Raw genomic sequence first — 24,402 nt, 5'->3', positions numbered from 1 at the left:
GTCAAAAGTTAATTTTTGCTTTCCATTTTTTCCATGAAAAAATAATTATTTTCTTATGGCATACGCAATAAAGAACCTATAAGATAAATCATAATAGAACGATAGTATAAGATGGATTTGAGGATCTATCAAAAGAATAAAACTAAATCTATACTATAATATATGAAACTCAAAATTCTTTTTTATATCTTTATATACTAAAAACTCAAAAACAAATTTGATTCATGTGTATAAAATATTAGTATGTAACACAAATTATTCACAATGCAGTATTGTAGACAATTTTAAATAAATATTATTTGAGATTGTTCCATCTAAACATACAAACAATATAACATAGAAACAATTTTTAAGCGAGAAATAATAATTAGTGATTCATTTAGCAAAACATGTTATTCGAATAAAAACGTGCTAATTTAAAATAAACACATTTAAAATAATATTTACTTTTTATTTTACGTCGGTTTAAAAACTGAGTAATGATATATACATATCAATTCTGTTTGAGACGAGTAAAAAGAAGAGGTACAGTAAAATTAAAATTGATGAAAAATTTGTTATAAGAGGCATTTTGCCTTAGGGAAAAATACATGATCCTTCCCAGTAAATTTGTAAGTCTTCGACTCAATCAGTAAGAATTCATATTAAGCAAATTTTTAAATTGTGAAGATACAATATTTAAATTATGGTTCAGCTTTTAGAACTTTGACCAGAAGCCTGAATATCGGCTCACATACACAAACATATATACTTTTTCCAGATTTAGTCTCAAACGGTTCAGAATGACTTGAAACTTCTACAAATCATTATAAGCAAAATTGTGTTCTAAACTTTGACGATTAGAATGAAACTTTTAATGGGTTATAATTGAAACTCGTTTATGGTCTAGATTAGTGATTCCCAAAATGGCCCACGTGGAACCCCAGGGGTGCATGGAAAATTTCAATGGGTTCATGGTAGAAACGAAACAGGAATTTGGAACACCACGAAATGAAAACGGAGGTCTACGTTAGTACGGAAACCCTGAATGAACATTTAAAATACTATAGACCTACACAAAGTAGTTTAACGCGAGCCTCGATTTAGAATAAAAGTTTCATAACCATAAGTTTAAGAAAATTATATTTTTTATAGAATCAAGTCGTTTATTTACACAGCTTATTTATGAATTAAATTAAAATTTGATTAGGTTATAATCAAATCAAATAATAAAACAACATAGAATAAATATGTTCTATCATATTTCTCATTTTCCTATTACATTTTCATTTCACCACCTACACTACATTACTCATCAAAAGTTATATCCAGCGGTCCATGTAGGAATTATCTAATATTTATCTCTGGGAAAAGAAAAAACGGAGTTTTTCTCTACAAATCCCTACGCGTGCTGTAATGTTCACGCATTCTTTCCTAACGGTTTTCTACTTTGGCATGTTTTATTTCTGACAAAACTAAAAGAAAATCAATGCCGCTTATAAAGGCGAAGTATGTAGGCGAAATGATAAAAGCTCGAGTTATTGGAAACAGCGAATTTCACTTATATTCGTTTTCGATTTGAAAGAAGTTTTTGATGATATTTTAGAATTTTTATAATAGTTTAGAAAAACTTGGTCAATCTTTTGTATGAAATTACTTTTGTAAAATATAGTTTCCTGTATAACAGTAGAATTTAAGTAGACGTGGATTTAGCTGATATATCTAATTTTGGTATGGTGGATCTCTAAGGGGGTCCCAGAGCATGGGTAAATCGGCCTTCCAAAGTTAGTGCGGGTCGATAATACATTTGGACACTATTGGGGTGCTCTAAATGAGCCAAAACTGGATTTGTCAAAATTTGACCCAATCTTTGTGACCCAAGTATCTTCTGAATTGGATTTGGTAGTGTAAGCACAACTGTTTACCTCGGACACATTGGGTTCTTATATTTGGTATAGACAACACACTTTCTTGTTTATTACTATTCTTTTATTAAAGTTATTTTGGTATTTACCGCTGCCACCATGAATTGGATTTGTTAGGTCACTTCTTTTGATCCCTAGTATGGTAATCATATATGCCTGTGCAACTTTTTTTACCCATACAAATCGACCCGCCCTAATATATAAACTGACAATTTTTATTATATTATGCAATATGTATTACTCACCGATTAGTAATAATTGTAACCCCACATAAGACTTTTAACATCTACTATAAATATTCTTCTTTTATCTCTAATAATATTTCTATTACAGTAACTATAAAGAAAAACTTCAAACTATGAATCTCAACTCAAAAGTATATTATCCGCTCCAACGTAAATAATCTTTCAAAACTTTGTTCACAGTTGAAAGTATAACTTTTACAACTTGTATTATTTAATTCCGTTTCAGACTTGACGTGAAAAGGTAACAATAGAATTATGTTCAATAGTAAAAAGTTGGTCAGAGGCGTCATGAACATAGTTCTGTAGTCTCTGAAACTTTATCATTTTAATTATAGTTGACTGAAGACAAAGAAATAGGAGATATTAATACTTAAATGAACAAATATTTGAATTCAGAGAAACCATTTTTGAATTTAACAAATGAGACAAATATAATATTGAAGTTTATACAAGAAACAGAGAGAAAAATCTATATATTAATATGAAGACAAATTGAATAGAAATATCTCTGATCAGTAAAAATTTTATCAGTAACAAAAGGTGTTCCGAAATTAATACAGGATTTGTTTGAAGTATAAAAAAGTTTAATTTTTAATTATTTTTGTTCAATTACAAATTTAAAATGGAACTTTCTCATACAAACTTATAACTTGAATTCAAGCAATGGTGTTTGATGAAATATGATAGTATGATTCGAAGTTAGATCTAGAAGTTATTTGTTTTATTCAAAAATAATAAATTGTTCATAAATAATTGCATAAATCATACAACTATCATACAACTATGATAGACTTCTAAATAACCATCAAAAAGGTGCCAACATTTTTATGCAATTTATATTTTTGAATTATATAGTGCCAATAGATTTGAAATAGTTATGTGTTGTTTTATAGTCAAAAATTTTGAAATTCCATCTTTTCAAGAAATATTTCTGAAAAACTATCAATAAAGCAGAAGCTAACAAGGCATCTAACGACAACTTTCAACAAATGCTAAGTGTGCCACTTATATTAATTAGTTACATTCATTAACAAATCGAACTATACTAGTAGATTCCAGGAAGTGCTAGTTTATAGTCAAAATATTCAATTCCCACCCTTGCAATTCTAAACGTCATCAATGAAGAGCCAACACAAGCATAGAGCAACCAAATCCAATGAATTCTAATTAATATATAGAGCTGCTTCTATAAAATTATTTGTGATGCTCTATTAGATTTCATGAAGAATTATTCTACAAATAATAATACAAAAATACTATCAATGAAGAGCCAAAAAAAAACAAATCGAGCGACCATTTCCAATAAAAGTTTATAGACACTTGACGCTGTTCTATTAAATAATTTGTTGCATTTTACAAATCGTATATAATAATAGTATATTCTATTCTATTAATTTCCCACCCCTACAAAGCCATATGATACTAAAAAACTATCAATGAAGAGCCAACAAAGCATCGTTCGGACAAATGCTAATAAATACGTGGCGCCGCATCTGGCGGCATGCGAAAGCTCGTAATATCGCATCGCTGGGCTATCTCTCGATACTACGAACACGACGATCCGAATACCCCGTCGTGCCTACGCTTGTAACTCGCCCTCGCAGCCGAACGTAGGGGAGAGCCGGGTGAAAAGATCATTGGAGGAATTGACCAGAACTAGTGCCCGAGTATGTCATTGTGTCCTAGGGTGAATTATTGGTTATTTTATCTTATTTCTCACTAGGTAAAATTATTAAAATACTAGTGGGGCGCATTCATCGTGCCTTAAACCAAATTGCTGAAACTTTTTGCACCAATTTTTTTTTTTTTAAAAAGATTAACATTTTTGAAAATTTTTTACTTTTACAAAATTCCTTTTTTGAGAAACTATTAATTTTTGACACAAAATTACTTTTTTAGAAATTAGACATTTTGAAAAAAAATGTTTTCTTTATTTGGAATATTTTGGAAATTCTGAACTTTTTTTCAAAGCAATCGTACTGCTTTAACTGCATAGAAACGAAATATAGAAGCGCGTAAACGCCGCGTCTCCGTCTAACGGATAAACATTGGTACGGAACCGATAAGAAAGTAAATTTCTAAAGATATGCCAAAATGTTCAGAAACCTCTGAATCGTAAAGATATATAAAAAAATTTATTTTCGATTTTTTTGCGATTACTTGAGACAAATTGCTGAAATTTTCCTTACCGTAAATTACAATTTCTAAAAGCTTTGCATTTTTTTAAGAAAATTGAAAAAACTAGTTTTTTTGAGAATTTGAATATTTTTAAAAATTCTGAAAAATTTAGAATTTCTTGAAAATTTTCAAATTTTTTGAAAAATTTGAATCCATTTAGGTTGGTTGATCTATACTGTCAAAAATATCGAGGATGAAACATGGTACTAAACCAGCAAAATTGGAACAAAATTTAAACTTAATATAAATTTGATATGCATATGCCCAACGTTAACTTTTGACCGCCAAATAGCATTGCCCCTTCTTTGCAAAACGGCTGGATCTGACTTTCCCAAAAGCACGTCTCCCCATCGATAGGAATCAAATGTTTTTGAGTAATAATTGTTAATTTTTATCATTTTTATAATAAATATAATATTCTCAAATAAATAATGAAACTTCATGATAAACGTTCATGAAGCTGAACGAGAAGAATTAAATTAATATTACGAACAAATTATTATTTATCAATAATTAAAACTGTAAAATTATATTTTGATTGTACATATTAGGTTCTATAATACAGAAAGGCCGTACTAGAGAATTCATAATAAAATCAATGCCAGAAAATTACAAGAAAGAACAGATCTCCGTATGCTTGGTTCAGCAATTTCAGTAGCGAGACCAACCTCAAAGGGAAATATCATAAAAAAGGTTTAATTTTTATAATTTTTATAATAATTACAATCATCATTAAAATTATTTGAATAAGGTTCTCTAAAACACTACTCTAATCGCATTATAAATAATTATCGTATATCATACATAACTAATGCGGGTAATTACTAGCAAAATCCTTTATGAATTAGGTAACTACATAAAACATTTTTTAAACATTATATGCAATTAATTGCAGGCAATTTAAAGTAATTATGAATGGGCCAAAGTATGTACCAAACTGGTTAAAACGTAAGGACGCCTACATTAACACAATGAACAATGAAATACAATAACATTCAGACAATTTACAAAAGCCCCCTCGAGGATTATCCATACTCACTTTCGAGAAAACTACGCCATAACACCTCTAATAATGGTCAGAAGATTTTGTATTTTTGAAGTAATTTTGTTCTTACAGTTTTAGTTGTCCATTTCAGGGCAGGTGTAAAAATTACTATATAATAAAAAAACATGCAATTATAAATTCGGTGGCGTGGAAAAGATTGAAATTTATACTTAGCATGGAATAGAAAAAATATGTAATAGTTCTCGGAAATCTCATAAAAATATTAGTATCTACGTATCAAACAAAAATAATTGATAGTGTAGTAGAAGATATTTATTAACTAAATAATAGTGCGTTAACTTGTAAAATTCTGAATCAAAGTAAAAGCTCATTTCCATTAACTCCAACGAGCTTTCCCATCCTTTCCTTCCCTATACGAAACGTCAATTCTGGCCGCTCCAGAGCATCCGGGCGCATGCGTTCAATTTTCCGAACGTCACGTAGTGGCGGATCGATTTTCCGCGGTGTACGCGCCATCTTGAAGGAAAACCAAGGCTATCCGCGGATCCGTAGTCGGGAAAAATCACCGTTCAAAAGCACGATTCGGGAAACGCAAAAATACAAACGGTGATCGAACGCTGATCTTTCGATAATTCAGTGAAATTGTTTCGCGATCGGACAGGGCATCGCGAGTGCATTCAAATGGATAAGAAAAATGTTTCATAAATTGTGAATTGTGTGGAATACCAGGATTGCTGTAGTAGTGTTGTAGCACAACTGGATTCATTTGTAAAGGATTCGATCGAAGGTTTACAATTATAAAGGACTTGCACTTACGGTGAGATCAGAATGAATATATAAACTTAAATTCCACAGCTAATTTAAAATATATTATTAGTACAAAATTAAACAATCACATAAAAAATTTCAATACAACCAAGAAAAAACTTCTCATCGTTCTCATTATAGCATTGCGTAATTTTGAAAGCGATTGATTTTTTTCTTAGGCTTTTATAAGAAATTTTCCTCTGCATTAGCTGAGTTTGCGAAAGTGGTTACAGAGTACAATCGATTAAACTCTCCCTGTCAAGATGATATATAATTTGATAAATCTGTTGTAATATTTTACGTTGTTTTTTTTGAATAAATGAATATTACATTCATATTAGACTAAAAACATTGCAGTCGCGTTAGTAAATTTTTATTAACAAATTGCTTTATCATACAGTATCATATAATTTTGTAAGTTCAAGTTATCGATTTGAAATTAATTGATAATATCTTCATAGGTCATGTACTTGATAGTTTATTGTATGTGTAATAGATCATTACTAAATTGGTGTTTCAATTAGTGTTTTCATAGTGAAGATGTTCCGATCCATGGATAATTAATACTGCAATCAGAATTGTGTAGTACTATGATACTGAAGGTATCAAGAGCAATTTGTATGATTTTATGGATATATATATATATATATATATATATATATATATATATATACTAGAATTACTATTATCGAGGTCTATCCCAGCAAATCCATAAGTTGAAGAGGTCATTATATTGATATCTTGGCAAATAATTATAGAAGTCACATTTTTTTATTATTTATTTATTTTTTTAACTCTGTTTTATTCAGCAATCAGAAATACATAAGAATTCCTATAAGCTAAATTGACATATTTGAGAGCGATGTCTAAGAAGAACTCCAATGAGATCTTATTAGTTTAACAATTAAAAAGATAATGATATTCTAATAATCTAAGACTAAATCTAAATGCCATTGACGTTTCAATCTTCTAACGCCAAATGGTTGGATAATGTCGCCTATTGATGGGTTTGAATGTGATTCCAGTTTACGTTTGTATTTTTACTTAAATTCTTTGAACGTTAATTGCACCATTTTCATGTTGAGATCGTTGTGAATGCCACCGAGAATTAAGTATTGTACGTAAAATTTTTGACTGAATTCTCTGCATTATAGCTATATTTGATTTGTAAGCACATCCCCAGAGCTCAATTCCGTAGGTCCAGATTGGTTTAATAATTGATTTATATGGAAGCCACAAATGTGATTACTTTTTCCGTTTGGATTTTTAAACTCAATAAAATGTCACTTTTTATGTTATTCATTAGAAATCAAATTTATCATCATATATCGCTTTAATAAAATAAATTTGAATTAGGATTTTAGATAAAAGCAGTCTTAGCTGTTTCTGAAACTTAAACTTATATTGCTTTACTTTGGCAAATTTCAAAATTCTTATTTGTTACCCTCCGGATTGACGTTATACATTAGTAATGTTAAATTATGTATTATGTTTTAGATTATTTTGTTGTTATTGTATATTGTTCTATTGAGTCATTTATAATGTTTGTTTGTTGAAAAACCGAAACAAAAAATCAAAACCCAAGCCAAAAATAAGTCCAATTATTAAACGAAATGAAATGAACATCCCTCTTTTGGGCGTTAATGCGAAAGAAAACAAAAGTTTATATTGCAATATTTTGGGACTATGAATCAAAGCTATTAAATATTTGCTTTATTTTTCAAACCATTTTTTTTTTATTTTAAATCTCACAAAATATTACTATCACTATGGATTATTTACCAATTTCTTTTATAATTTGTTTTTATTGGTATTTTTCCATATCTGATATACAAATATTACTACAAAATATTAATAATGGAAACACATTCTGGTATGCAAATGAAATGCAATTAGATTAAAGTTTACAATGCACATATGTTCATACGATATGTGACGGCTGTTTCTGTGAATTTATTATAAACATAAAACGCATTCGTAGTTGAGGTCAAGGAGGATCAGGTTCAGCACGTAGTATAAAAAAATTATATAATGGAATTATTTTATTTGCAAGACGCGTTTTTATTAGATAATTACTTGCAGGTTTAATGAATAATAGTATTATGAGTAAACATATGAATATATGTTTTGTACGACCAATGATTTGATGGGATCTAATCGATGGTAATATGAAAGAACTGAAATGTTCAACATTAATGAGCATTTACGGCATCAATTTACGTGTTTAAGACATTTTAAAGATAGCCACCAAAAAGTAATTGTAGATCCAACATAGATTATCCCAATATAGAGAAAACCAATATGGAGAATTACCTTCATAGACATTGATTTTAGTATTGACTGTTGCAAGACGCATTATAAAATAAAACATAGATAAATCATATGTGTTGATTGTTGAGTTATTGTCATGTGTTAGATAATTTTATTATATCAAATCCCGAGGAAATTTTACTACTAATATATATCTTGCATAACAGATGCTAATGCATTTATATAATCATAAAAATTGTTATTGCTCAATCACTCGTATTCTAATTATGCAGTAATTAAATCACAAAGTATATGTTATTAAAACACTTTGAAATCAATTAGTTAATGACGTCTGATTTTAAATTAGATGCATAAGATATAAATGCAACGCGTCATAAAAGAAAAACTAAATAAATGCAATATTGCATTTACCGAGCTATACACCAGTAATTGTTTCAAAAATTAAATAAATATACTATTTTTAAATAACGAGTAAAATCATAATGAATTCATAAAATGATAATAAATTACAATTAAACTGCAGAAGCTTTAATTTAATTGTATTAGCTCTGATATTGCGTACTTCATTGATCTAATTTGCATATCAACGTTACGATTAATTTTTCCCAGAGAGATAAAACTTTTATATGTAAATATATCAAACTCAATATAAAAACTATATAATTTTGCCATTATTCTGCACAAATTATCGATCTGCGAGAAATTCTCGTCTTAATCTAATTACTGAACCTTTCTTAATAATTAATTCCTGAAAGGGTGCTCAGTCCATCGTTATTTTAATTACATCTTTAATATAATTTACATTAATAAAATTATCACTTATTTGAATTAAAATATTAAAAATTATTTGAAACCACAAATTTCATCTTTATTTGAAATAAATTATAATATTTCTGAAGATAATCCAGAGTAATTCGTTTGTTAATAATACGGATATGGTAGTTTATTTATTCGATTTAAAGGAAAACTAAAATTAATTTCTGTTGTTAAAAATACGATGATAAAGACGATGTTTGAAAATAAATTGGAATGAAAAATGTATAAAAACAATTCATTTTATTTCATTCCATTCTCAAACACCAGTTTTTATGATATCACGTTTCCCGGAAAACCATATTTATAATGTCTACCTTCTTAGTTTATTTAGTCTGCTCATTTATAGACATTTTCAGAATTCTTAAGATAATATACATTATGTTTTGAAATGTTAATTTATATATCAATATTTTCTTGAAAATGAATAAAACAAATTTACTATTTATTTTGAATTTCATAGGGCGTTTTGTGTAATCAAAAGTATCAACGAATTGTGATACGTTTTTAATTTAGACTTATTATACTGGTATAATTTCAAATAGACGTAATAATACTTTCATCTACAAATTTTGTGATTAGTCAACCGCATTTTAAAATAAAGTAAACACATAAACGAAAGAAACAATTTATCTAAATATTAAATGCTTCTGGAAGTTTATGATGATTGACCAAGCAAAAAATAAGTAAGATTTAAGTACTTAGACTTTATCGATGGCGAAAAAAGAACAAAACATTTATAATCCAATTATAATTTGTTTTTCCAAAAATATTTACCCTTGCAATTTATTTTTGAATTAAAATCACATTATATCAACTTGATATTTCATTATTTGCTGCCTCCAGCGTAAACCAAAATTCAAACATAAATATTAACAAAGGACGCAAAAGTTGTAGGAATGGAAGAGATACGAATATGGAAAAAACTTTTTACTTTTCGGAAAAGTACTGTGTTTACTCTAATACGATCTCTGTAGGCAAACATAACCCGCATGAAATATATTATATTAATCCCAAAGTTCTAGAGAATGGATTATTATAACAAATATTATTTAAATTAAATCAGGAGAGAATTAAGATTATATAAATATTATTTAAATTAAATTTATGATTTATTTATTGTTTATACTATTTTTCTTATACTTTATGATAAAAAATGCTGTTGAGAACAACTAAATATAATTTATATTTCACAGTTTATTATTTCACAATTTGTAAACGAACAGACTTTACCCAGTTTATATATATAATACAAGATTTATTTTTGTATTTAGTCGATAGAAAGAAATTACAACTCGATGCTCTAGTATTGTTTTATATTAAAATACATTTTCAGTTTCATTTTATATTTACTTTGATAGCAGTATAATTTCGTATAGTCATTCATAATAAATGCTAATGATTGGAATGCTAGTTGTAATAATATTAACCCATCTGTAAATTACTTATAACTAAATTTTATTATAACTAAAACTATTTTACTGATAGAACGTGCAATTATAAATTAATAATTCAGAAAATATATTAAATTCATAATTATTCTGATCTTTATTATTCTATTATATTGTTAAAAAATTGCACAAAATATAGTATAGTAATTAAAAATTTTTAGGTAATTTTATTTTAAAGATATTTATATACCTTCTAATGAGTTTCATAATATGCATGTATAAAAAAAACTTGATTTTTAAGTCAACTAAAAATCTAATTCTATTTTCTATTCTCTTGTGACATTTGAACTTCAAGCTTAATCATTGAATATATATATATATATATATATATATATATATATATATATATATATATTAGGGTCCTTAATATGGACATTTTCGAATTTCTCTGCTTCCAAGGGCTCAAATGGTTATTTCCATACAAAACTTTGATTAAATTGCGCTCTATCTAAAAGACAATATTGAGAGCTAAAACTTTCAAAGAATTGTTTTTTTTTATCAATTTGGAACCTTTTGAGCCCTTGGGAGCAAGGAAATTTGAAAATGTTCATATTAAGGACCACCCTAAGATATATATATATATATATATATATATATATTTGTGAGTGTGTGTGACATATGTAAAACTCGATCCATTTGTCGATCCCTTGTCCGGAAATTCAAAATTTCTATATCCGTATTCAGATTAGGAGAAGATTATAATAGAGCAGGATTTCAGAGATGATTGATTTCAAGATTTTCATATTGTTCCTTAATATTAATGCATAATCTTATACAAATCGCTTATATAGGAAATTAGTTCGGACTGCTTAAGTCTTTGTTACCCTTCGGCGGATTATAATATTCCAGTTACAAGTAATATAAGTACTAATTTTCAATGATCATTAAGTTTTGAAAAAAAAAAAATTGAATGATTGCATTAATAGCATTTGCGGTATCATATAGACCACCTAAAATTATATTGCTATAAAAGTAAAAATAAAGTTGAACTAACAATAAGAATGCATTATATAAGAGAAGACAGCATTAGTACATAAAAATTTTATTTTTTTAAAAAACTGAATGTGAAATACAACAGAAAATGTGCAGAAAGTTCGAAGAGGTACTGTAATACATTATGAAAATCTAGTACAAATATCTAACCCGTTTGTTGCTAATCATAATCAACAAAGAATTGAAATAAATTCTAAAAATAAAAACGTATAGAACATAAAAACTGTTCAATATACCAAAATGAGTGTAATCTACACCAAAAGTTCTCTGAATGCATTTTATTGAAAGAATGTATAGTTATTATTATGCAGAATTATTTAATAGACGTATTTATCTACCCATAAACCGAAGTTATTCTTGATACATGCAATTCATCTCAAGTCGTTCTACACTGACAAAATCTAAATCAACCCCAAGATAAAAATAACGAGATAATTTATTGTAACTATGTAATGAGATGAAAATTTCGATAACTGAAGTATTTATGAAAAAATAATTAAAAACAAAAAGTTTGAAATAACGGAAATAATGTTACACAAAAATCAGAAGTGTGGTTATAATACACACATAATTATAGTTTATTATTTTTACTCCAAAAAGGGGAGCATGGAACAGTTTAATGACCGTTGAATATCAAAACCTTCAGTAATGCCATATATTATTATAGACCTCTCGTATTTCCATCACGTAAACGACCTATTTTTTAACAACCTACTCTTCGCAACCCACTTGTTAATAACGCAAGCAATTTACGAGGCGCTCTTCTACGTTAAGAAAATTTGTGATGTACGCAATGCTCTGGAGGATATTCTTTCCTCGATAGAGTAGAATTAAAATTAATTTATAAATATATATATATATATATAGAAATAAAAATTACATGAATATACCCATATAGCATCAGTAGCATTTGATGGAGACGATGGAGAAATTTTCAAAAATTCACAATGAAAGTCTAGAAAAAAATAGACTGATATTCTTGTAAAATATAATTAATTTAAATATATTAAGTAATCAATGAACGATTTTATATAAAATCATACATTAATTTTTCCAAAATTATAAATTAATGTTTAATAATCGTAATACGTTATAATTAGATTCTCAAGAGTAAATTCTCAAAAACGATAATTTTTCATTTGTTTTCTAATTATAAATCAGTATATTATATTGAGGGTATTTTTTCACTAATGGGTATATTTTTTTATCACTGCCTTCTAAATCTTATTGACAATGGCCGAATAACTTTTGCATCAAATGAAATAACTTGATTTCACAAAGAGTAGAGTGAATCAAAGAAAAAAATGTTTATGAGTAAAAGAAACACGATATCCATTGAAAGATGAAACTTATTTCTGTTTCAGTGGATATTGACAAATAAATGTCAAGGGTACAAAGAAATTTTCCAGGAATACTATTCCGAGAATAATTGGAATATTTTGCGAATTTATTTAAAATTAAAATAACCCACGTGCAACCACTTTTATATAATAAACTAATTAGCTAATTAGATGATTTTGAAACGTGAAGGTATGAAATATCATATGTTCATATATTTTTTCCTATAAAATATTTACACTTTTTTATCATTCTTGTTATGTTTTAATGGAGTTCTACTTTTTTTTTGTTCTTTCAACCACTCTCTTTTGTATGAATTTACGTCAGGAAAAAAATAATATCAATTATGATTACAAATTGGACAATTATATAAATTTAATTAGCAAACTTCAAAATTACACAATTTTACGAACGCAGAATAATTATATACGGTCTCGTGTGGACGGGGTGTCACCAGTTCAAGCCCCCGCTCTAGTAACCTGATATCGTGCAGCAGCAATGTTTATTTTCAATGAAAATATAAATGACAAAATGAAAGTAACCGATTTCGGACACTGTGGTGTAAATGGGCAATAGCAAATTTTTCACACTATTCTATCCAGAATCGAGTTGGAGTTTAACCCAGCTCTCGGACCTGCCCTAGACCAATACTACTCACTATAATTTAAATATATATATATATATATATATATATATATATATATCTTTGTGTGCATATTAAATGTCTAAATACCATATTCCACATCTCTCTAAGCAATTATGGAAATACTGGCAATATCACACCATACAGCTTTAATTCTCATTAATTTGTTATGAGAGTCCTGCGGCGACGAACTGAAGTTTACGACACTTTTTATGTCTCATATGAAATAATATATAATTCTTTTGTTGTTTTGGTAGACGAATACACTCAGACTACATTTCTCCCTGTAATCGCTCTAAATTGATCAATAACTTAATGATAAAAGCTACTTCAATACCTTTGAAATTGCTTTTGTGTTTGTACTTCAATTTTTTTTCTAAAAATAGTTTGACGCAAATAGATTGTCCGTTTTATAGCTTCTATTATTCTGCTACCAACGCAATTGCAGTAAGTTTTCATAAGCTGAATATATTTTATAATGTTTTGCACGTGTATAATGAAATGAAAATAATGAAAAATGCAGGAAATATTTTTGCGTGGTATATGCATAGATTTGATTAATTGATTCATATAGCATTATTAGGATATTTAATTAAAATTTGAATTTATGATTTATGTCAAGATTATAAAATCACAAAATTGCTGTACATATTGCATTAAAATGGAGCTTGGGAAAACGACTTTTGAAAAATTATAATCTTTATTATATATATATATATATATATATATATATACATATATATATGTATATATATATATATATTCATAAAAGAATTCTGCCTTTTCCACGAGTTTTCTCATGCGTTAAGATAAATTGCCAAGCGTTGTACAATATTTTCTGCACGTGCCAACTACACAGTTTTGTATGTAAGTTTAAGATGTAGAATTCATTTAATTTAAAATGTTCTAATGAGCATTTAATTTTTTAATGTTAAGTTAAAAAAATAGAGATTAAAAAATGTCATAGAATTTCAACCAGATTTTAAAAAAGTATACTTGTGATTATTAATTAATATACATTTGATTTATCTGTCTGAATAGTTTTCAAATGCTTCCAAATAATAAATTTAACATAACTAATAATATATATGTAATTGCTCCTAATATTAGGTTGTCAAATATCTCTCTTCCGCTTTTTTGCTCTTGGTTTATAATACAAAAAGGCGGAAGGGAGATATTTGACAACCTTATACATCAAAGTAGATGATAAACAATATCTTGGTATTTGTTCTAAGTTACTATTCATAAAACGTTCAAATAATTTTACTCGGAATGAAAAGAAATTTAAAAAATCACAATAAAACCCAGTAATAGCGTACACAATTAAAATTTTGAAAAGTTTGTTTGAAATAGATTATTTAGTATTATTTGCTCACTCGAATAAAATGCAGCAAAATATTTTTCATGTAATTTTATACTACTATACTGACTGAATTACAAATTTAGGTTATATAAATTGAAACACAATATATGAGGTATAATGAAAAATATAAATTGGCTTCATTATTTTATGTTTTATGAAAAATATTTTGTTCATAAAAAAATCCGGGTAAAAAATATAAATTTGACTAATTACAATATATCCAACATATCATAATTGCAGGGAATTTTGAAATGATTTGGTAGAATACACACCCATTATTCTACAATATAAAATATTTTTCATTTGTTCTATTTTGTATAGACTTAGAAATTTACGCTAAAACTAATAAAGTATATATTGCAAACGTCTTGCAAATAACCTCTTAATAATTCAGAACTGTCGATTTACTTACGAGAAGCTTTTGAGATCATTTATTAATACAAAGTAATTTGTACACATATTTTTAGGAACCAATTAATGTATTGATTTTGTAATTGGACTATTAATACTACGAAATAATAAATAATTAAATTCAGAACTATGAAATTCAGAGCTCTGAAAATATAAAAATGAATCGCAAAATGTGTTGGTAAGCGCATAACTCAACAACGCCTGGGCCAATTTCCCCAATTCTTTTTTTTTAAATGTTCGTTAAAGTCCAAGGATGGTTCTTACGGCGAGAATATATCGAATAATTGCCGCGAAAACCCTAAAAACAGCCCTTTCCTTTTTCTCATACAAATGTTTTCTAACTAAAACGTAGAATCAATTTGAGCTTTATTGCTATTATATAAAGTTAATATTAAATTACAAGCACTCACTGTGTACTCCGGATATTCGAATTTTGATAAATCTTTCTGAAGTTTGTTAAGAAAATTTCCTAGGATGAATGTGATTATAAAGTACTGGGATGTATGTGCAATATTGTAAAAATAAATGGAAAAAAATGCAAAAAACGACATGCCATTGTTTGTATTGAAAACAAATGAAAATTATAATCTGACAAAAGTTTAGATTTACTCATAAACCTAGACAATATTAGAATATGTATAATAAATTTTTGATTATGAATAAGAAAAATGAAATGTCTACATTATTATTGCCAAAAAGCAGCTGAGATATGCCAGAAATTAAAATAATATGAAATATAGTATATGTATGGCAGATTGAATGATACACATATGAACAGGATATGAGAAAGCAATTATTATTTGTAGGTAAACGGTGAAGATTAGTATATTATATTAAAAAATTGTAGACATGGGTACAGGACAACGTCTGTCGGGTCATCTATATTAAATAAAAGTTTGACAGATAATCTCTAGTTATGAGATTTTTTTTAACTGCAAGAGTAAATTGTAAATCGCTTATAATAACAGATGCTCATAAAATCATCGTTTGATAATACAAGGACGGGCATAATATTATACGTAATAATACATAATAGCATTCAGAAATTTAAAAGTACCTACACTGTATAAAAGTTTTTATACTCTAGTTATAAGAACTTATTTCCAAATTGTAAGAGTTAATTGTAAATCGCTTATTACAACTGAAGCTTATAATAATATCATTGTTTGATAGTGCAAAGTCAGTATATTCATGAATATACAAAATTTTCTATTACGGTTTCGTATATTGTAATTTGAATATCAACGTGATTGATAGTATGTGCATGTTAACGAAACGAAGCCAGACGTACTTATGCTTAAACCACAATATTTAACATAATATCCAAAACCACAAGCCAGTGTTCATATAATCCAAGAAACTACCAATGAGACAAAACACTACTAATCGCCTTCTATACCACCCATGTAAACCAATAAACTTAATCAACGATGTCTAACTCAATTATCTTATTCCCGTAGACCATGGCACCGCCGACACTGAAGTCTTCGCTGTGGAAACGCGAGGCGCCGGCGGACGACGATACGGGTGAGACGGAGTCACCATTCAGTTCCTCCACATCATACCCCGATGCGGGTGACGCCCTTCCCAGCACCATTCCACCACCGCGCATATTCAACAAACACTTCAGCCGACACCCAACCGAGACACCGGCCACACTGATCGGTAACGTAACGAAATGGAACCAGGACCGATTTCTCTTTTTGACGTCTTTCATTTCTTCTATTTTCTATCTATTCAAAACGTTAATGGTAGTCAGAGGTTTAAAGGTAGAAGTCAATTTTTTAGACATGCTGGTCATTTAGGTGGGACTAAGATTTTTTTTAGTGGTAAATGCTTGTCATCAAGTGATAAAAAATTTCCTCTTTGTAAAAAAATTCCTTTCAAATGGTATCACCTTGAGAAGTTATAGTTATAAATATTTAAATTAGAAGAATAAATCAGATTACAGGCACATCAAAGAGTATTTGAATTTTGGCTAATGGTGCTCATTCATTCAAATGTAAGTCTGTTTCCATTTTTTATATTTTGATGGTTGCGTTTTTTGGTATATCAAGTGCTGTAATTTATTTTTTTAATCTTTCTGGTAATAATTATTAGTCAGCAATTATTAGTAACATTTTTTATCAATAAAGTGTTAAAATAAAAAATTGTAAAGTGTTACATTAGGGTTAAACCAAGGGCCAATTTTGCCATGTCAAAAATTTAAATAATTTATCGATGAGCATATCATATAGATAAGACACACGCTAATAGTATGTTTTTGAGTCTAATTATTGCATTTTTAATTCAAAAATAAAACCGGTCAACAGTGACTTTAAAACGAAATTCAATCCAGCATAAGAATAATTTTACGATATTGTAAAATTCACTAATTCTGTACTTAGGTATATTATTTAAATTTCCAAATTTCAGTAATTTCATTATTCAAATTATTATTAACTTCCCGTAGGGCAAGTTAGAGTAATAGCAAAAAATCGAAAATAAAAATTTTTATACATCTTTACGTTTCAAAACCTTCTGAACATTTTGGCATACCTTAGAAATTGATGTATGTGTGTGTGTATGAGAGTGTGTACGGATACAAATTTTCGTCGACGATTTCGGGAACACGGAGAAGCGATTTGAATAATTCAAAAAACATTTAATTCGTATTGATAAGGAGACGTGCTGATTAGTTTTTGGCAAAGGCAGGTCTAGCCATTCCAAAGTTATGGGGCAAAAAGTGCCAAAAACGGTAACTCAGTTTTTAAGAGAACGGAGCATCCGATTTGAATAATTCAAAAAACATTTTACTTGTAATAAAAAGATGAAGAACTGATTCTCATGAAGACAGGTCTAGCGGTTTTGGAGGCCGACGCGGCGCTTACGCGCTTCGATATTTTGTCTCTTATGCAGTTAAAGCAGTAATATTGCTTTGAAAAAAGTTCAGAATTTCAAAATATTTCAAAATAAATTTTTCTTAAATTAGTCTTTTTTTTAAAAAAAAAAGTAAATTTTTGTTAAAAATTTATAGTTTCTCAAAAATCTACTTTTTTCAGAGTAAATTTCTTTCTAAAATGTTAATCTTTTTTAAAAAAATAATTTTTGGTACAAGAAGTTCCAGCAATTTGCCTTAAGGCACGATTCCATGCGCCCCACTAGCTTAAGAATAGTTTAACGTATTTGAAATATGACCAGCATGTTTTAAAAATATACTTCCTACTAGATTTCTGACCAATTTCTAAGGGTTTTTTATCAGAAAAATTTCCATTCTTTGTAAAATGTCTATTTTTTTTTACTTGAAACCGTTCTACGTTTGCTGTTTGTGTTTTAAATGTTGAAAAAATATATTCAGAAATATAAAGAGCTGTGCAATGGTGAAATTTTTAGTTGAAAGAAATTGTTATTCTTTTTTATTAGGCTTGACGATTTTACTATTTTCCATATTCTTAAAGAGAACCTCATCGGAATGGAACTTAAAACGTTTTGTTTACCTACAAACAAATTTGTTTTATATCTGTGTATATTATTATTAGCAATTCAAAATTTTTAAATACATTAACTATAGAATTGAAATCCGATATTTTAAATAGTAAATGATCACCATGGTGCAGATATCGAATTTTTCGATCTGTTTTTATGTTGAATGTTATACAACAACGATGTATATAAACATTTACAAAGTATACCAAAACTAATTTAAAGTTAAAACCTAAAATTTATATTAACACAAAGAAAAAAATACAAACTATACTCTGTACAAAAGTAATTTTATATTCTATGAAAGGAGATAATTCAGCACGTTGAATTATGCTAATGTGATAATGTAGGGTATGGCTCGAAAAACGTATAACGTATTGCTTCGCTGTTTTGCTAGATTGTTATGAATTATCTGCCTTTTGTTCGTAATCTCCTTTAATCTTTCTAACTTTTGCATAAATCTCACACATAAACACTTTACATGCACACAAATCATTCATAATTCATACATTGCATTCATCAAGTTGCAGCAACTCATTATTTATACAAACCATGTACTTGGAAGAAGTGGATAAGTGTATCGTTTTAAATATTCACATCTGAAGCATGGAAAGATCAACTTTTATTTGGAATGAAAAAATGATCAGAGAAAATAGAGATTTTTCTCTCGAATGTATGCAAAGTGATGCAATGGAAACAATTTAGTACAAAATTGTGCTTCCTATATACACTAAATAATGTAAATTTAGTTTTTGAATTTTCACGTACGCTTGGAGTTATTCTTCATACATATATGCTTAATAATTACATCATAAATTTTAGAATATTTAAATTATTAATCTGAATTTTCTAATTAATATTATTAATTAATTACGGCATCCATGCATCTCTAGATATTTCTTTCACAAGGCGTGGCAATGCTTCAGTATAAGCTTGCGCTGAAGACTGCACTACAATTGAATGAAAACCATTATTTTCCTAAATGCATGTATTATTAAATATGTAATTTTGATTCAAAATTATTTATAAATTATTGATTTTATATAATAGATACATTCGACGATTCGAGTAGTATAGCACCTACAAAATCAACAGCAGAAGATGTCGGCGATCAGGCGATACAAATCACAAAACAGTTAGCAGAAGATATGGGAATTTCGACATGGGTTTTAGTAACAATAATTATAGGTAAATTTTATAATAATAATAATAATATATATATATATATATATATATATATATATATAAATGAAATTTTATAAACACGTTGACTGTCAATCGGACATCTTTTTTTGTATAGCCCCAAGTGGTAAGAGTTGGTCACCCTTAGAATTTTTTATTACATTCATGGACCATTTTTTTTTAAATTGTATTATAATCTGTAATTAAGACATATACACCACAAATCCTTATTTCAAATTAGTCATTTCAGTAGTTCAACCATTTTTTATCGAGCTTGATAACTGATAAATTATCGACTTTTTCGTGAATGTTTTTCATAGAACTTTGTGTCCAAATTTTTTTAACTGATTTTCAAAACGATTTTTATAAATTGGCGACAGTAATGTTACCATCGATAAAACTAGATGCTTTAAATTATTGATCATTTCTTGTATAATCTGATTTTCAAAATTATCTTTTTGTACAAGTATTTACCTATATGCAAATGATTCACTAATTCAAAAAAAATGTTTTAATTTTAATTTATAATTCAAAATTAATGAATTGATGAAAAGCAAAAAAATAATATTTCAAACCTTGAATCTCCAAATTTATTCAATTTTTTTCTAAGGTGTGTGTATAAAACACTGAATATGGCTGGCTCTGCTTGTATTAATTATTTATTAGCTCGTGAATAAATAATAGCTTCCAAGTTTATTGACATTTGCCAGGGCACTATTTACAAATTTTTTATTTTAATTTAACACTGACAATTTTATTTTAATATGATAGCCATTTCTGGTTTTCATGTTCATATGATTTAGATATAATAAGGTTTGAAGTATGTTACTATTCGAGTATGTTGTAAAAACAGCCTTTGTTGCTTTAATTTCTGTTTATAATACACTTTTCAAACTTTTGCTCTCATTGTCTATATATACCATTATCTTAGCTTCTGAACTCCATTATTTTGTTTTTCTTTGTTAGATGTCATTGATTTGCATACTTTTTCATCGCATTTTTAAAATATTTTTTTCTTTATATTCAATGTGAACCATTTCGCTTCGGAGAATCTTTATATAATCGAGAACTCTTTCATTAATTCCTCTTTTTCTGTTAAGAAATTTCCACCTTTTTTATGAAAAGCTCCTCTTTTTTGAAAGCCGTTTTTAAATTTTCTCCCATAATTTTGTTTCAATATTGTTAGATTAAGTAATAGTTATTACAATTTATATGGTTGCTTTTCAATTTATAAATATTTTCTTTTATGTCCTACAAACAATCGAGCGTTCCATCGTTTTATTATAACAGCATAAAGTTATAAAGTATGACCAAAGCCTGTTTACGATCTAATAAAAAGCATTCATATTTCGATTGAAAATATAGAGATTAAGGAAAATCACGACTATAACAATATTTTTTTTATTTTCACATAAAAATAAAAATTATTTCATTGATCATTACTCAAAAATTACTTATTTTTCCAGGAGTATGTCTCGTAATATTAGGGATATGTTTCTGCTGCATTCGAAGATTTTTCCGCAAACGACGAGGAAAAGATGGAAAAGGAAAAGGGATGAAGGGAGTCGACCTAAAATCTGTACAACTGTTAGGGTCAGCGTATAAAGAAAAGGTCAGTTTGCTTGATAAAATGTGAAAAATTGCATTAGAAAAGACACGTAGCGAATTAGAAAAGTATGCGCACCATCACGTAGAAATATATAATCAGTTATGTAGAAGTTTGACATTTTGTTCATTCTTGTGATGTTGAAGCTGTTAGCGTTGTTTTGACATTAAGGCATATAGATTCTATAATAAATTTACCTTTGGATTTTAATTCCTTATAGTATAATTTTTTTAAGGTGATACATGAAATAAAAAGTCAAAGATTTATAGAATAATGTTGAATATTCCTTACATTTCAAAATAATATTATAGGCCACCACCAGTGGCATATTAGATCAGTGATATATTAAAACCCTTTCCACTCGAATGCCGACGACAAAATACATATTCATCTCGGAATTCGCGAGTGGAAGAGGTTAAAAATCAATTTAGGGGCATATTACACATAAATAACACTAACCTTCACTTCAAAAACTTGTCATTAACAAAAAAATTAAATAATCCAATAAGTAGTGTAACACAAATAATGCACTTCTATAATATACAAAATTTGAGTTCAATGTCTAATGCCACTCATGATGACAAAATAATATGTCGAAACGTTTATATCATTAAAGATTATTCTATAAATCTATAACTTTTCATTAAATGTACTCCCTCAGAAATATTCGTTCATATATTTATTAAAGACACATGTTATAAAATTGTTATATTTATAAAAACGTTTTACTCAATAACATTTTTTATTCCAATTATAAAAAATAAATATTCGAAAGAGATGTCAATTTGTAACAAATAGAGGATCTACGCTATTCATTTATTTATTTATTCATTTTACAAGCCATCGGTGTAATAATATTATAATATAGCTCAAGTCAATATTTTACCGGTTTAATATAATTTAATTAACTATTAGCTATTTTATTACTTATTTATTTATTATTTAATTTATTTACTACAAACTTATTCATATCTAGTTAATTTTAATTATTTTTAAATATAACTAGTTTGTTTGTTGCAAGTATTTTTTAGAAATTTAATAAGTATTTTAATAAGCTTTACAATATTTTTACAATATAATTATTTTATTTAGCAAATTTTAGGTTATTTTATGATATTTTAACAAGTTTAAGTATCTTATATTATTATTATTATTATTACTATCATTATTATTATTATTATTATTAAGTATTTTTACAATATAAATTCTTTCTTGTACAACTTTTTAGGTATTTTGATGAAAGAAAAATTTTGTTTCACAAGAAATATATTGTTTCACAACAATTATTTTGTTATTGATTAAAACGTTATAAAAAATTAATAATTTTATATTTAACAAACCACAATTAGCTTCAATCGTATTGAAGTATTTTCAAAATATGCACTAAAGGTCATAGTATCTTGGTTTCTTACCTGAATAGGTTAATTTAAACGCAGATTGAAATATTTATTTAATTTAAGATTTTATAACTATGATTCAATATTCCACGAGATCACAGCTTATTAATTTGGAAAATTTTCGATCAGTTTCATCATAAAAGCATGGTAGTGTTTTTGTTATAAATATATATGTATATATATATATATATATATATATATATATACCACTATATATAATTTAATATTTCCTAAAGTAGTTTATAATGAAATTTCACCACCTTCTACGTTACGTTAGATTTATAATAGCGTATCAAAGCAGTGTATTAATTATTAAGGAATAAGAACGTAAAAATTTTAACAACAAGATATGATATATTTTTAGTTATGTTACTTATTATTACTTGAATAACTTTTTCTAATTGAGAAAGTTTTCTAAATTATAGAGCTACAGAAATAAGTCGCTAAAAATATGTGTTTATAAAATTTTTTACCGCTAACCGCTCGGATAACGCAAGTATATTTTTAAATTATTTCATTTTTAATAATGAATTGTATTAATAATCATGATTAATTATGAATGAAAATGTACGTAATTTTATATAAAATTACAATTGCATTATTTCCGTAATTTTATATAAGATTACAAATAATATTTTTTCAAAAGCTAATTTGGAATAACAAAACATATTTTCTGATGAATATTATTAAGTATTTTATAATCGCGTATAAATATTTTATTTATAATAACTTTATCTTATTGCTCGTGTCTTGAGAATGTGAAGGCAACCTTTTGGGACAATTTTGTAGTGTTATTTGTGTGACCCGTTTGCGCACGTTACAGGTTCAGCCGGACACTGAAGAACTCACGGAAAACATCGAGGAACCCGATGAAGACAAACCGGCCGAAATCAAATTAGGAAAACTCAACTTCAAGGTAAGAAACTCATAATAAAATAATAATAATTATATTAAATTATTCATTTTATTTATTTTTGGGTTTATCAGGTCATGAAAACAGTCTATATTTATTGATTCGTATATATGAATTCATAATAAATTGATGATACTTTTATGAGACTGATATTGAAAATAATGTTATTGTTAAGAATATATAGAAAAAAAAACTAGTATCGTAGAAATATATAGAGAAAAATTACTGATAATACATAAATAGACTGTAGTTGGTATTGATACTTTGCTTTAAGGCAAGTTACATGAACTTCCCGATATGTGTAAATAATCGACTTATTCAATCAAAAATAAATTAATTTATGAGTGATTAAAAGTATTCCGAGTGGATTTATTACACATAATTGAAAACGAACGAACACGTTAACTCGGAGTATTTTT

The 24,402-nt window shown here is 27.3% G+C and overlaps 1 protein-coding gene across 1 annotated transcript in view; it reads left to right on the top strand.

The window, feature by feature from the left end:
- Positions 1 to 4,991: 4,991 nt before the first annotated feature.
- Positions 4,992 to 24,402, top strand: part of LOC113368031 (synaptotagmin 1-like) — a 40,048-nt gene continuing 20,637 nt past the window's right edge. The window contains exons 1-5 of the mRNA XM_026609596.1: positions 4,992 to 5,020; positions 16,884 to 17,088; positions 19,936 to 20,073; positions 21,534 to 21,679; positions 23,894 to 23,986. Coding sequence (XP_026465381.1) covers positions 16,887 to 17,088; positions 19,936 to 20,073; positions 21,534 to 21,679; positions 23,894 to 23,986 — 579 coding nt within the window. The 5' untranslated portion in view covers positions 4,992 to 5,020; positions 16,884 to 16,886. The remainder of the gene's footprint in view (positions 5,021 to 16,883; positions 17,089 to 19,935; positions 20,074 to 21,533; positions 21,680 to 23,893; positions 23,987 to 24,402) is intronic.

Source organism: Ctenocephalides felis, unplaced genomic scaffold, assembly GCF_003426905.1.
Source record: "Ctenocephalides felis isolate EL2017-DRISC unplaced genomic scaffold, ASM342690v1 CF-g0.4_SCAFFOLD_01170, whole genome shotgun sequence".
Lineage (NCBI taxonomy): Eukaryota > Metazoa > Arthropoda > Insecta > Siphonaptera > Pulicidae > Ctenocephalides > Ctenocephalides felis.
This window is presented reverse-complemented; position numbering and strand designations above follow the sequence as displayed.